The sequence below is a fragment of the Oryctolagus cuniculus genome, chromosome 20 (assembly GCF_051225735.1).
Source record: "Oryctolagus cuniculus isolate XC-2025 breed Fujian yellow rabbit chromosome 20, ASM5122573v1, whole genome shotgun sequence".
Classification (NCBI taxonomy): domain Eukaryota; kingdom Metazoa; phylum Chordata; class Mammalia; order Lagomorpha; family Leporidae; genus Oryctolagus; species Oryctolagus cuniculus.
The window spans coordinates 41,873,399-41,886,414 of NC_142886.1; the positions used below are offsets into that span (position 1 = coordinate 41,873,399).

The following is a 13,016-nucleotide window of genomic DNA, read 5'->3' on the forward strand; positions in this document are numbered from 1 at the left end:
CTTGTACTGCTTTCCCAGGCCATAGCAGAGAGCTGGATTGGAAGTGGAGCAGCAGGGCCTCAAACCGGCGTCTGTATTGGATGCCGGCACTGCAGGCGGCAGCTTTACCTGCTGTGCTGGCAGTGCCCGCCCCTGAGACTTTCTAGACGCAGTGTAACACCCCTAAGTTCCCTCCCAATGGCTGCACGTATCAGCGCTTGGTTTCTGTGGTATGATGTCTCTACAGTTAACCACTCACCTATGGTAGGACATTATGGTGGTTTTCAGTTTGTGATTATGACAATCAAAGCTGTACAAACAGCTGTGCACAGGTTTTTGTGTGGACATCAAATTTCACTTCTCTAGGATTAATGCTAAGGGTATAAATGCTGGATCCTACAGTCAGTGTGCTGCTTTTTAAAAAACAGCTAGGGGCTGGCCCTGTGGCACAGCAGGTAAAGCTGCCAGCTGCGACACCGGCATCCCCTATCGGGGCCAGAATTTCGGCTGCTCCACTTCCGATTCAGCTCTCTGTAAATGGCCTGGGAGAGCAGAGGAAGATGGCCCAAGTGTTTGGGCCCACCACCTATGTGTGAGACCTCAAAAAAGCTCCTGGATAATGGCTTCAGCCTGACCCAGTCCCAGCTGTTGTGGCCATCTAGGGAGTCAACCAGTGGATGTAGAATCTCTCTCTCTGTCTCTCCCTCTTTCTTTCTAACTCTTTCTTTTTTTTTTTTTTTTTTTGACAGGCAGAGTGGACAGTGAGAGAGAGAGACAGAGAGAAAGGTCTTCCTTTTTGCTGTTGGTTCACCCTCCAATGGCCGCTGCGGCCTGCGCACCGCGCTGATCCGAAGCCAGGAGCCAGGTACTTCTCCTGGTCTCCCATGGGGTGCAGGGCCCAAGCACTTGGGCCATCCTCCACTGCACTCCCGGGCCACAGCAGAGAGCTGGCCTGGAAGAGGCGCAACCGGGACAGAATCCGGCGCCCCGACCGGGACTAGAACCCGGTGTGCCGGCGCCGCAAGGCGGAGGATTAGCCTAGTGAGCTGCGGTGCCGGCTTCTCTGTAACTCTTTCAAATACATAAAACCAATCTTAAAAATAAAAAAGCCAAATTATTTTCCAAAATGGCTGTTCCAGTTCAAATGAGATATAGAAAGCTTTTTTGCCTGTACATCCTTTGGTCCTTCCTCATTTATAAAATTGCCTTATTATTGTTTCAACCATCAAACATAATTTACAGGGGCCGGTACCGTGGTGTAGCAGGTAAAGCAGTCATCTACGGCGCCAGCATCCCATGTAGGCGCCAGAGTCCAGGCTGCTCCACTTCCGATTTTTCTCCCTGCTATGGCCTGGGAAAAGCAGTGGAAGACGGCCCAAGAGCCTGGGCGCCTGCCACACATGTGGGAGACATGAAAGAAACTCCTGGACCTGGCTTTGGCCTGGCCCAGCCCTGGCTGTTGTGGTCACTTGGGGAGTGAACCAGTGATGGAAGACCTCTCTCTGTAACTCTGCCTTTCAAATAAATATTTAAAACTTAAAAACAAACAAACAAACAAAATGGCTGGCGCCGTGGCTCACTAGGCTAATCCTCCACCTAGCGGCGCCAGCACACCAGGTTCCAGTCCCGGTCGGGGTGCCGGATTCTGTCCAGGTTGCCCCTCTTCCAGGCCAGCTCTCTGCTGTGGCCCGGGAGTGCAGTGGAGGATGGCCCAAGTACTTGGGCCCTGCACCCCATGGGAGACCAGGATAAGTACCTGGCTCCTGCCATCAGATCAGCGCGGTGCGCTGGCCGCAGCGTGCTGGCCGCGGCAGCCATTGGAGGGTGAATCAACGGCAAAGGAAGACCTTTCTCTCTGTCTCTCTCACTGTCCACTCTGCCTGTCAAAAAAAAAAAAAAAAAAAAAAAAAACTTAAAAAAACCCCATAATTTATAAAATTCAAAAGGAAGGGAAACTCATCTGTCATGTTTATTGTTATTTTACTCTTTGTATTGTTCTTCCTGAGATTCCAAAATTCCTTCTATTGTTTCTTTCCTAATTAGAGAATTTATGTCGGCCATTAGTATAATGCTATAAACAAACGCTCTCAGTTTTCCCTTCGTTCATGAAGGACACTTCGCAGCATGCAGAACTCTGAGTTTCCGGCATACCTTTTGGCCCCTGAGAAGTGCTGTGCCACTGCGCTGGCCTCCAGGACTGCACGAGACAGCTGCATCCTGCAAACTGCTGCAGGCAAAGCTTATTTCTCAAGATTTTCAGTTTTTATCTTCAGTCCTCAGAAGTCTGTCTCGGTGTGAATTGCTTTGGCTTTATTCCATTTGGGGTTCACTCAGTTTCTTTTGTCAAATTTGGGGAATGTTTATTTCTTTAACTGTTATTCAATATTTCTTTATATACTTCTTCAGCCCCATTCTCTTTCTCATCTCCTAAGACTTCCATGACACAAATGTTCTATCTTCTATTTTAGTGCCACAGGGCTCTAAGGCCCTGTTCATTCTTTCCAGTCTATTCTGTTGCAAGAATGGGCTGTTTCTACTCTTCAAGTTCACAGATTCTCTCTTCTGTCTTCTGTTCTGCTGTTGACTCTATCCACTGAACTTTAAACGCTATTATTTTTCAGTTATAAAATAAAATATCCAGTGGTTTTCTTTGCACCTCCCTTTCTTTGCCGAGATTTATTTTTTCATTTGTTTCAAGCACATTCAACCTAACTGCTAACGCAGCATTCTGATGATGGCTGCTTCATCAGGTAACTACCCATCAGGACCCTCTAGGGGGCACTGTCTGTGGGAGGTCTTTTTTTTCCTGGTTCTTGGTATGACAAACAACTTGCAGGTGAACCCTGGGCACCGTGAGTATTGTACTTGGAGACTGTGGATCTCATGCACATCTTCTGTGGGAGCAGCCTCCCCTGACACGGCCCCGGAGGCTAAGGCGTGCTGCCTGCTTACGACCCGCGGTACAGGGAAACACAGGCGCCCTTCCTGATAACACGCTGCGGTGGTCCTGAGTCATGAGTGCGAAACACCTCGGAGCTCCGGCACCTCTCTCGTTGCTGCGGATCCTGACTGGGACGGGGAGGACCGCCTCATGACCGCTCCCCACAAGGCTGCCCGATGCTGAAGGGGTGGCTCTGTTACTGCTGGGTACCACCAATTATCTCGACTCTCCACCAGGGTTCCTATCTGAAACCGTCCACGTGGGAAGCCAGCGTGATGCCTACTACTGGCAGGGGAGGCTCGCACTCCCTGGAACCCTGACACCATGGAAAAGGGACTGAAGATCCCAGCTCCCCCAGCTCTCTGAACCACCCCAGCTGGCCAAGTGGAGAGGTTCGGGTAGAAGTGTAGGCTGTTTCTGGCCTTTGCTGACAGGGGTGCACTGAACCAAGGGCAGTCAATTCCGTGACTGTTTATCTGGACTAGAGCATTTGTTGTTCCATTGTAGGGCAGCATCTGGCCTGACCGCTGAGGTCCTACACTGGAATGCCTGGGTTCTAGTCCTCACTCCAGCTCCTGCTGATATGCACCCCGGGAGGCAGAAGGTGATGCGCAAGTAGCTGGGTCCCTACCACCCGTGGGAAACCTGGATTCTAGTCCCAGCTCCTGCTTTTGGCCGTGCCCAGCCCCAGATGTTGTGGGCATGTTGGGAGTGACCCAACAGACGGGAGCTCCTTTTCTCTGCCTCACAAGTAAACAGAACATATACATTTAAAAACAACAACGATTTCTTCAGTTCTTGTTTTGCTCAGCAGCCCGTTTTGACTCGAGAGAGAGCACTCTTCTCTTGGTCTGTGCCAGTGGCTTCTCTTGCACCAAGTCTAGAATACATATGAGACCGAGAGAAAATCCCAGGAGAGCCTCCTCAACGCTGTCCCTCTGGTCGAGGGGTCCCTAGCCTGGCTTCTCTTTTCTTTTGAGATTCTTACTCACTCATTTGGATGGACCAGAACTTGTGCATCCACTTACCAAGTGAAAGTTAACAGGCAATTTCCAACTTTTGGTAATTACAAATCAAGCAGCTGTAAGCATTTGCATGTAGCTGAGTTTTCTCTCCACTCGGCTGCCTACCTGGCAGTAGGACTGCTCAGTCACAGGGTTACGAGTACGTGCTAAGGTCAACGAGCCATTTTACACCCCCACTAACAGTACACGGGACTCCCGGTTGCTCTGGCCCTGGCCAATACCTGGTATTCTAAGCTTTGTATTTCATCAAGCCATTCTCATAGGTGTTCTAACGCCTATTTGTCTAAAGGCGACTGAGGCTGAGCATCTCATGTGCCGGTTTCTCATCTCCATACCTCACCTGGTGAGAAACTCGAAGCCTCCTCCTGTCTGCTGAGCTGTTTGCTTACTGCTCAGCTGGAGAGCGCTAGACACATTCCGCTGACATGGTCTCCTTCCACTCGGCTCCACTACCAGGAGCTCCCGGAAGTTTAAGACCACTAAAGCAAGGCCTGCTCCGTCACCCTGGACTTCCTGACAGCCAAGGGTTTGAAAAGTGTTCTGAGTGGTCAAATGTACTTATTTTGTACCTACTAATAGTCATGACCTCTGAGGAATTCTGGTTGTATCGACTGTGAGATTGTAAGTATTATGCTATAATTTTAAAGTCAAACACTGAATTCCCTAGTCTGCTTGCTCCTCAATCCAGGAAAACTTAGTAGATTACAAATTCCTTTAGGAGTGTCCACATGATTGAAAAGGGAAGACAACAATTCCAAGCCAAAAATCACACGGAACCTGTGTGTCAAACAGAGCATGCTGGTTATAAACGTGAGCGGTCAGAGGGCTGTACCTAGGTCATTCCCAAGGGCTCCGGAACTCGTGGCCGGCTTTTCACAGGGACGGGAAACCTGTCCTGGGGCATCTACCTGCTGCTGCTGCTGCTGCTGCTGCCGCCGCTGCTGCTCCTGCTGCTGCCTACAACATTGAAAAGTGAATGCGTGTTAAACAAAAACCAAAACCACGAAAACCAAGACCTAGGGATAAATTCATTATTCATTATGGGAAAATCTATTCACATGGAAAATAAATTGTCCTACAAATAAAACAGTCACTGCATGGACAGCAACACAACGGCAAGCAGTCTGAGACGCACTACTTGAAGGACAGCAGTTCTGACCCTAGGAAGCTAAGGTACAGAATCTGAATTCATCTGACAGATCAACAGGTATTTTTCACCATAAAATCACCCACTGTACAAAAGGAGTCACCGTTAGCTGTTCTTATGCAACGGGGCATTGGTTTACACATAGCTGATTCTGCTAGAAGGCACTGAAACAGCACCTTTGAGGACATGAAGCATCTCAAAGCACGAGCTTTCATGCTGGGTGCCCTGCACTCCCCAGAGAGGCGCCCCCTGCCCAGTCCACCTGGAGAGGCCGTGGTCTTCGCACCGTGTCATCACTTGCTTTCCACTCTCAGCACTAACCCTCACCAGCAGGTATTGCTCTGTTTGCCTCCTTTAAAGTGTAAGCTTGCAAAAACACAAGTCTTGTTTCTCAGTTTCCCCAGTGCCTAGAAGCTTGACTGTCGCACGGTGTTTACCACAACTTGATGAAAGAAAGCTACTCAACATGCACTTGAAGTTTCCGGTTGTATCTATCGCACTAAGAGATATTTACATGCTTTTCCAAAGGAAAAACAATGTCATCAAAATCCACATGATAGAAAGTTTAAACGAAATGGTTATGATGTAAACATGCAGAGAAAAAAGCTTGTACTTAGAAAACATACGTGATGGAGCTGGGACTGTGCCACAGCAGGTTAAGGCACTGCCTGTGATACCAGCATTCCATATGGGCGCTGGTTTCCATATGATGGAAAATTTCTTTCTTAATGTCCCTCTCTGTACTTCTGCCTTTCAAATAAATAAAATACATCTTTAAAAAATAATTTGAGGGGCTGACACTGTGGCACAGTGGGTAAAGCCACCACCTGCAGTACCAGCATCTGATATGGGTGCTGGATCAAGTCCTGGCTGTTCCACCTCTGATCCAGCTCCCTGCTAATGGCCTGGGAAAGCAGCAGCAGATAGCCCAAGTCCTTGGGCGCTTGCATCCACATGGGAGACCTGGAAGAAGCTCCTGGCTTTAGACTGGCTCAGCTCTAACTGTTGCGGCCATTTTGGGGAGTGAACCAGTGGATGGAAGACCTCTTTCTCTGTCTTTCCCTCTCTGCTACTCTACCTCTAAATAAATAAGTAAATCTTTAAAAAACATAATTTGAAATGATTTCTATATATAACACACAGAAAACTAAAAGGAAAACTTAAAACAGATGGCAACCTGCTTAAGAAGCCATAACTTAAAAAAAGTATGTAGGGATTAACAAAAAAAAAAAGGGACCAGAATTTGAAAACTACCGCCTCACTGTTCAAAGAACAGCACATTTCTTTCTAGGATCCCTCTGAATCCTGAATCTTAAAGATGAGCGACCAAGAAATATCAACTGGTGGAAAATGCAAGGTCCCCCTGTTGGCCTTTCAGCCGGCAAGCAGACATTTGTACGGGTGTAAGGTTCTCGCGTACTGGGTTAGTGGTGCACACGCAGGTCGTGTGTGCCCACTGGCATGTCCTGATTCGGGAATGTGGCATGACAAAGACAACTGGGAGTGAAGGGATTTCTGGCACGTCAGGTGTGCCTCCATGCCCTCCTCCCACTCCACTGGAGAAATTCACGCAGAATTCAGGGAATGGCAGGCAGGTGATGCAGCAACTGTAGAGGGATAACTTCTGTTGTACTTTTTATTTTTTTTTAGATAATCGTACATATTTATAGGATTACTTTTTTTAAAAAAAGATTTAAAAATCATGACTGAGCCAGGCCAAAGCCAAGAGCTCCCTCTGGGTTTCCCATGTGGGTTGCAGGGGCTCAAGCACTTGGGTCATCTTCCGCCGCTTTCCCAGGTGTACTAGCAGGAAGGTGGATTGGAAGCGGGGCAGCTGGACTTGATGCGGGGCACACATGGGATGCCAGCATTCCAGGCGGTGGCCGAACCATCTGTGCTGCAATGCCAACCCAAGATCATTCCAGTTTCAATTTAGGAAAATGAGAAATCGTTGTCAACCTTGAACAACTCTGACGCCTGCAGCTGAGATGCGCTGAGAATCTGTCCCAGCAGCACCCGCTCCCGCTGTGCCTTCTCGTGTCTTTCAGCGAGCCAGGGGCTGCACAACGGAAGACCACGTGCGTCACGTGTCCTTCACAGCACGGCTGAGGAACCCGACTTCTGCCAATTTGGGTATTTTATTACCTTATTCAGGGCCATACAAAATCACCAACTTAAAAATGAGCCTCCTGAGGACTGAATTGCGAGTCCTGCCTGGGTTGCCTTGGCAGGCCCAGACCAGGGATTTCACCGGCACTGTATGGACGTTCCCCCTGCTTTGCAGAAACTCTGCTTTCCACTGAAGTGCTCGCATTGAGAGGCAGTGGCTGGCCTCGGCCGGCGAGCAGTCGCGGGAGGCCAGTCTCTGAGCGCTGCGGCAGTCACTGCAGGAGGGCCAGGATTCCTGTTCCCAGGCCTGAACACTCACGGCGGTGGCTTCCTACTCCCAAAGTCACCGCTGGGGCAGCGCCTTCTTAACCTCCAAGGCCTGATTCCCGATCATCACAATTTGGGCAGCGGTTGCAGCTGTTTTGCAAGCAATTTGTGCAATTCCAGAAGCTGGCCTCGACCAGCCCCTCCAGCTTGTCCTGAGGCTATTAAACCCCCTAATTTCTGTGTCAAGTAATTTTCTGTATAAAACACCTCCAGTGGGGCAGGCCCTGTGGTGCAGTGGGTAAGCCACTGCTTCAGATGCATGCATTCTATGTTGCGGTGCTGGGTTCAAATCCCACCTCCTTCTGAGGCAGCCTCCTGCTAATGCACATTCTGGAGGCAGCAGGTGAGGGCCCAGTACCTGGGTCCCTGCCACCCATTAGGTCAGGCCTGGTCCTGTTTAGTGGCATCTGGGAAGTGACCCAGAGAATAGAAGCGCGCGCGCGCGCGCTCTCTCGCACGCTCTCTCTCTCTCTTCCTTTCAAATAACCTCTAGAAGTCTGAATCCTAAGTGATAAATTAGACCATGCCACTAGAGTGCTAGGCAGTCAGGTATTTGCATGCCTCCTTGCTGGGAGACATTTTTCATAACAAAAAGAATCTTGGGGCCAACGCTCTGGCGTAGCAGGTAAAGCCACGGCCTGCAGTGCTGGTATCCCATATGCATGCCGGTTAGAGTCCCAGCTGTTCCACTTCCCATCCAGCTCTCTGCTATGGCCTGGGAAAGCAGCAGAAGATGGCCCAGGTCCTTGGGCTGCTGCACCTGTGTAGGAGACCAGGAAGAAGCTCCTGGCTCCTGGTTTCGGACAGGCGCAGCTCTGGCCGTTGCGGCCATCTGGGGAGTGATCCATTGGATGGAAGACCTCTCTCTCTCTCTGCCTCTCCTGTCTCTGTGTAACTCTGACTTTTGAATAAATAAATCTTTTTTTTAAAAAAAGAAATATGCAGCCAATAAAAATAATATTTAGTAAACTGGGAAATGAGTGTAACTATTATAGAACGCATGTGTGACTTTGTGACTAGAAGAGAATGCGCCCCAAACAGAAATATAAACTACTGAAGGATACTGGAAATGTTTTCTTTAAATGTTGGTACCTTGTGGCCGGAGCTGTGGTACGGTAGGTTAAGCTACCACCTGCAGCACTGGCATTCCATATGGGTGCCGGTTTGAGTCCTGGCTGCCTCACTCCTGATCCAGCTTCCTGTCAATGTACCTGGGAAAGGAGTGGAAGACGGCCAAGTACTAGGGGCCCTGCACATACGTGGGAGGCCCAGTGAAGCTCCCACTCCTGGCTTTGACACAGCCCATTCCCAGTCATTGCAGCCATTTGGGGAGTCACCACCAGATGGACGATCTCTCTCTGCCTCTCCCTCTTTCTGTAACTTAACTCCGCTTTTCAAATAAATAAATAAATATTTAAAAAATAAATAAATTTTGATATCTCAAGATAAATTTTCTAGAACATTAATTTTATATGTCATTTTAACACTAAATAAAACTTTAACACGGAATTAGGTATTTGATGATATAGAATTATTAATAATTTTCATGTGATTACTGTTGTGTGACAACAGCATTTGGCTAAGTCAAAATAAAAAGCTTATGCATTTTATAGATACATAGTGAAACAGTTATAAACTAGATGATATAATGACTGAGATTTGTTGCAAAATAATCCAAGTGGGAGCATAGAAAACTCTGGTCACATGTTGCATTTGTCAAATCTGGGTAATAGACAGGGGTTCACTATGCTAGATTCTCCACTTTTGCATGAATCTAAAGTTCATCATAACTAAAAAATGAAACAGTTAATTTGAGAAGAACTTAAATAAAAAGCACTCGTAAGTACTATTTTGAAATTTTAAATATAATTACATCTATCAGTCACTGAATAAAGACTGGAAGTCTCTCACATCAGGGGGACACCAGCTGATCAGAAGTCTCCTTCAAATACTGCTGAGCTGTGACTTACCACAGAAACAGAAAAGGTAATACGATCTTCATTATACAATCAGATGTAAAATGCTCCAGTATTTCGGATACTGCGAAAATTCTGCCCATTGTGCCTCCAAGATGTTTCTAGATTTCAGAGATGCTGATGTGGGAGTGCGTGCACCTTGCCACTGCGGGGAGGCAGTAATAGCAACTGCATTCAGCCTTTTGTTCTCTGACACCTAGATTCCAGGATCTAAATATCTAGTACAGATTTTATAATCTTCAAGATGGAGCTTTATTTCCCTTAAAAAAGAAAAGGAAGGCCGGCGCCGCAGCTCAATAGGCTAATCCTCCGCCTAGCGGCGCCGGCACACCGGGTTCTAGTCCCGGTCGGGGAGCCGGATTCTGTCCCAGTTGCCCCTCTTCCAGGCCAGCTCTCTGCTGTGGCCAGGGAGTGCAGTGGAGGATGGCCCAAGTGCTTGGGCCCTGCACCCCATGGGAGACCAGAAGTACCTGGCTCCTGCCATCGGATCAGCGCAGTGCGCCGGCCGCAGCGCTCCAGCCTTGGCGGCCATTGGAGGGTGAACCAACGGCAAAGGAAGACCTTTCTCTCTGTCTCTCTCTCTCACTGTCCACTCTGCCTGTCAAAAAAAAAAAAAAAAAAAAAAAAAAAGAGAGAGAGAGAGAGAGAGAAAAAGAAAAGGAAAGCGGATTTGTGATGACAGTTACTAGCAGGTGTCTGTACAGGGTGACATTCTACTTGGCGAGCAAATATAAAGCTAGGTGCAACACAAGGCTTTAGGCTTGATGATTCACTTTGCTGTAAATTTTTCCAAAAACACATTCACATGTTCGCCAGTCATTTGCAAACACACAAAATAGCCAAAGAAATGTTTAACGTGAAATTTTAATTTGTACCAACTACTTTACTTTTCAAAGTAGGCTTCTCTTCTTTTCCGCAGCTCTTCTGAGGTGAGATCTGTACTTGACGTCTGTGGAATATCTTGAGACATATTTCTGGAACTACCTGAACACAAACCAAAACAAAAGTAATTTTCTTTACCAATTCAAGGAATATATTTAGACTTATTCTGCTACTATTCGGTAAATTTAAGAAAGGCTCTAAAGTCCTGAAGAATCTGATGAAGGCAATCCAAATCTAATCATGGACATACGTCCCTGACAGCCAAAGTCGTCACCCACCGCTGCTGTAAGCACGTAGGAACCTAAGTCCAGTGACCAGCCTGGTTTGAGAACGCACTAGCACCATCCTTTTGTGCTCTCTGTAACTTAGCAGAAACGAAGCTGTGCCTTCAGGGGCATGGTATCCCTCAAGGCAACTGCAAGAGGAGAATCATTCCCTGAACCCAGTCTCCACACCCCTCTGTCTTCAAACATCCGGAACTACCACAGCTTCAATGTTGCTATGGTCACACGTGATAACTGTGCCAACCACTCTGCACAAATTGTGAAATAAAGTGGCTAAAAAAGAACTATGTGGGGGCCAGCACTGTGCTGTAGCAGGTAAAGCCGCCACCTGCAGTACCAGCATTTCATATGGGCACCGGTTCTAGTCCCAGCTGCTCCACTTCCAATCCAGCTCTCTGTTATGGCCTGGGAAAGCAGTAGAAGATGGCCCAAGTCATTGGGTCCCTGCACCCGCACGGGAGGCCCGGAGGAAGCTCCTGGCTCCTGGCTTCGGATTGGTGCAGCTCTGGCCATTGTGGTCATCTGGGGGGTGAACCAGCAGATGGAAGACCTCTCTCTCCTCTCTGCCTCTGCTTCTCTGTAACTGTGCCTTTCAAATAAATAAACAAATCTTAAAAACACAAATTACACAAAAATACCTAAAATCATCAAAGCTGGTGTCTGTCCCTCCCTGGGCTTATCTAGCAGATTAGCTAATCTACCTAATCCAAAATGGGAGTGCAAGGCATATGAAACACTCGGAGGCACCCCAGAGCCACAAGAGTTCTCTGCGTTAACAGAATCTCCATGTTACTTAAGCATTTAAGGAATCCAATTGATGAATGACTTCATTACGAAGTAGAAGCGGGGCTGGCGCTGCGGAGTAGCGGGTAAAGCCGCTGCCTCGGTGCCAGCACCCCACATGGGTGCCAGCTTGAGCCCCAGCTGCTCCACTTCCAGTCCAGCTCCCTGCTAATGTGCCTGGGAAAGCAGTGGAAGATGGCCCAAGTGCTTGGGCCCCTGCACCCACATGGGAGACCTGGGGGAGGCTCCTGGCTCCTGGCTTCAGAATTGCCTAGCTCTGGCAGTTACAGCCAGTTGGGGAGTGAACCAGCAGATGGAAGACCTCTCTCTCTGTCTCTCTCTAACTCTTGCCTTTCAAATAAATAAATAAATACATTTAAAAAAAATAGTAGAGACAAATTTGGAGCTAACATCATAGCTCAGTGCCAGCACTCCACATCGCAGTTCCAGTTCAGGTTCTGGCTACTCTGCTTCCAATCCAGCTCTGCTGTGGCCTGGGAAGGCATCAGAAGAGGGCCCAAGTCCTTGGGCTCCTGCACCCGCATGGGAGACCCAGAGGAAGCTCTTGGCTCCTGGCTTTAGATCGGCGCAGTTCTGGCCATTGCAGCCAATTGGAGAGTGAACCAGCAGATGGGAGACCTCTCTCTCTCTGCCTCTCCTTCTCTCTGTGTAACTCTGACTTTCAAATAAATCTTAAAGAAAAAAAAAAAAAGGAACTAATAATATAGGCCCAGAGTAGGCTTAAGCTTTAAGCTGTATAGCCAATTTGTGTTGGATTTTTGTCAAATCAATTTATATTCTCTAATCACATACATTTATGAAACAGCTGGCTGGGAGAAGGGTCAACTGACCCCACACAAGGATTCTCTGTAACTTACTGCTGTGTTAGCACAGTAGTTTAACCAACTAAAACAACCAGAAGTAAAAAAACATAACTGTATCAGTTAAATATAGCCAATACAGTTCTATAATACAGGTTGTCCAAAGTGATTTATGTTTCAAAATATCTAAAAGAAGAGCTGACAGCATACAACCATTGCTTCTGCAGTAACTGCCTAAGAACGTCTACTAGCAGTACAGTAACTTCCACAAACTAGGAATTATCTGCATCAGTTCTCCAACAATGAAGCAAGCACACAGCGGAATGTCTATACCTTGCATACTGAGCTGAATGGCCCTGCGGAGATCTGCCTCTTCATCTTCCATGTCAATTTCCTGGCGACTTAGTGCCAGAGCCCTCTGCAAATCCTCCTCCTCTTCGTCTAACATTCCTGACCCATCGTTTGCTTCTAAGACTCGTTCCAGGTCTGTTCTATGGACTCTAAAGAACAAAAGCACTCACAGTGATTGCAGACCATTCTGTTTCAGACATAATAAAAAGGCATCTGTAAACTAAAGATTTTACATTAAGTTAAAACGGAGGCCACCAACAAACAAGGTCCAGTAATATAAAGATCGCGTAGTAATGTGAATCTAAGTTCTATATTTAATTAATTCAAATGGATTCAGTCAACTTCACAAAAAATAAGGTCTACAAGAGTCGCCACCAACGACAGGACCTCA

At 47.6% G+C, this 13,016-nt stretch overlaps 1 protein-coding gene across 12 annotated transcripts in view; it reads right to left on the reverse strand.

The window, feature by feature from the left end:
- The window catches only part of ATXN3 (ataxin 3), a 44,918-nt gene that overhangs the window by 5,715 nt on the left and 26,187 nt on the right, over positions 1-13,016 (reverse strand). For 9 of the 12 annotated variants that reach the window (XM_008271913.5, XM_051826446.3, XM_017349359.4 and 6 more), the window contains 3 exons: positions 12,608-12,774; positions 10,392-10,488; positions 4,778-4,902 (listed from right to left, as the gene is read on the reverse strand). In XM_008271913.5, the coding sequence (XP_008270135.4) occupies positions 4,778-4,902; positions 10,392-10,488; positions 12,608-12,774 (389 nt within the window). Of the gene's footprint in view, positions 1-4,777; positions 4,903-10,379; positions 10,489-12,607; positions 12,775-13,016 lie in introns of all 12 variants that reach the window. The other 3 variants (XR_016226865.1, XR_016226866.1, XR_011385016.2) reach the window with 2 other exon arrangements.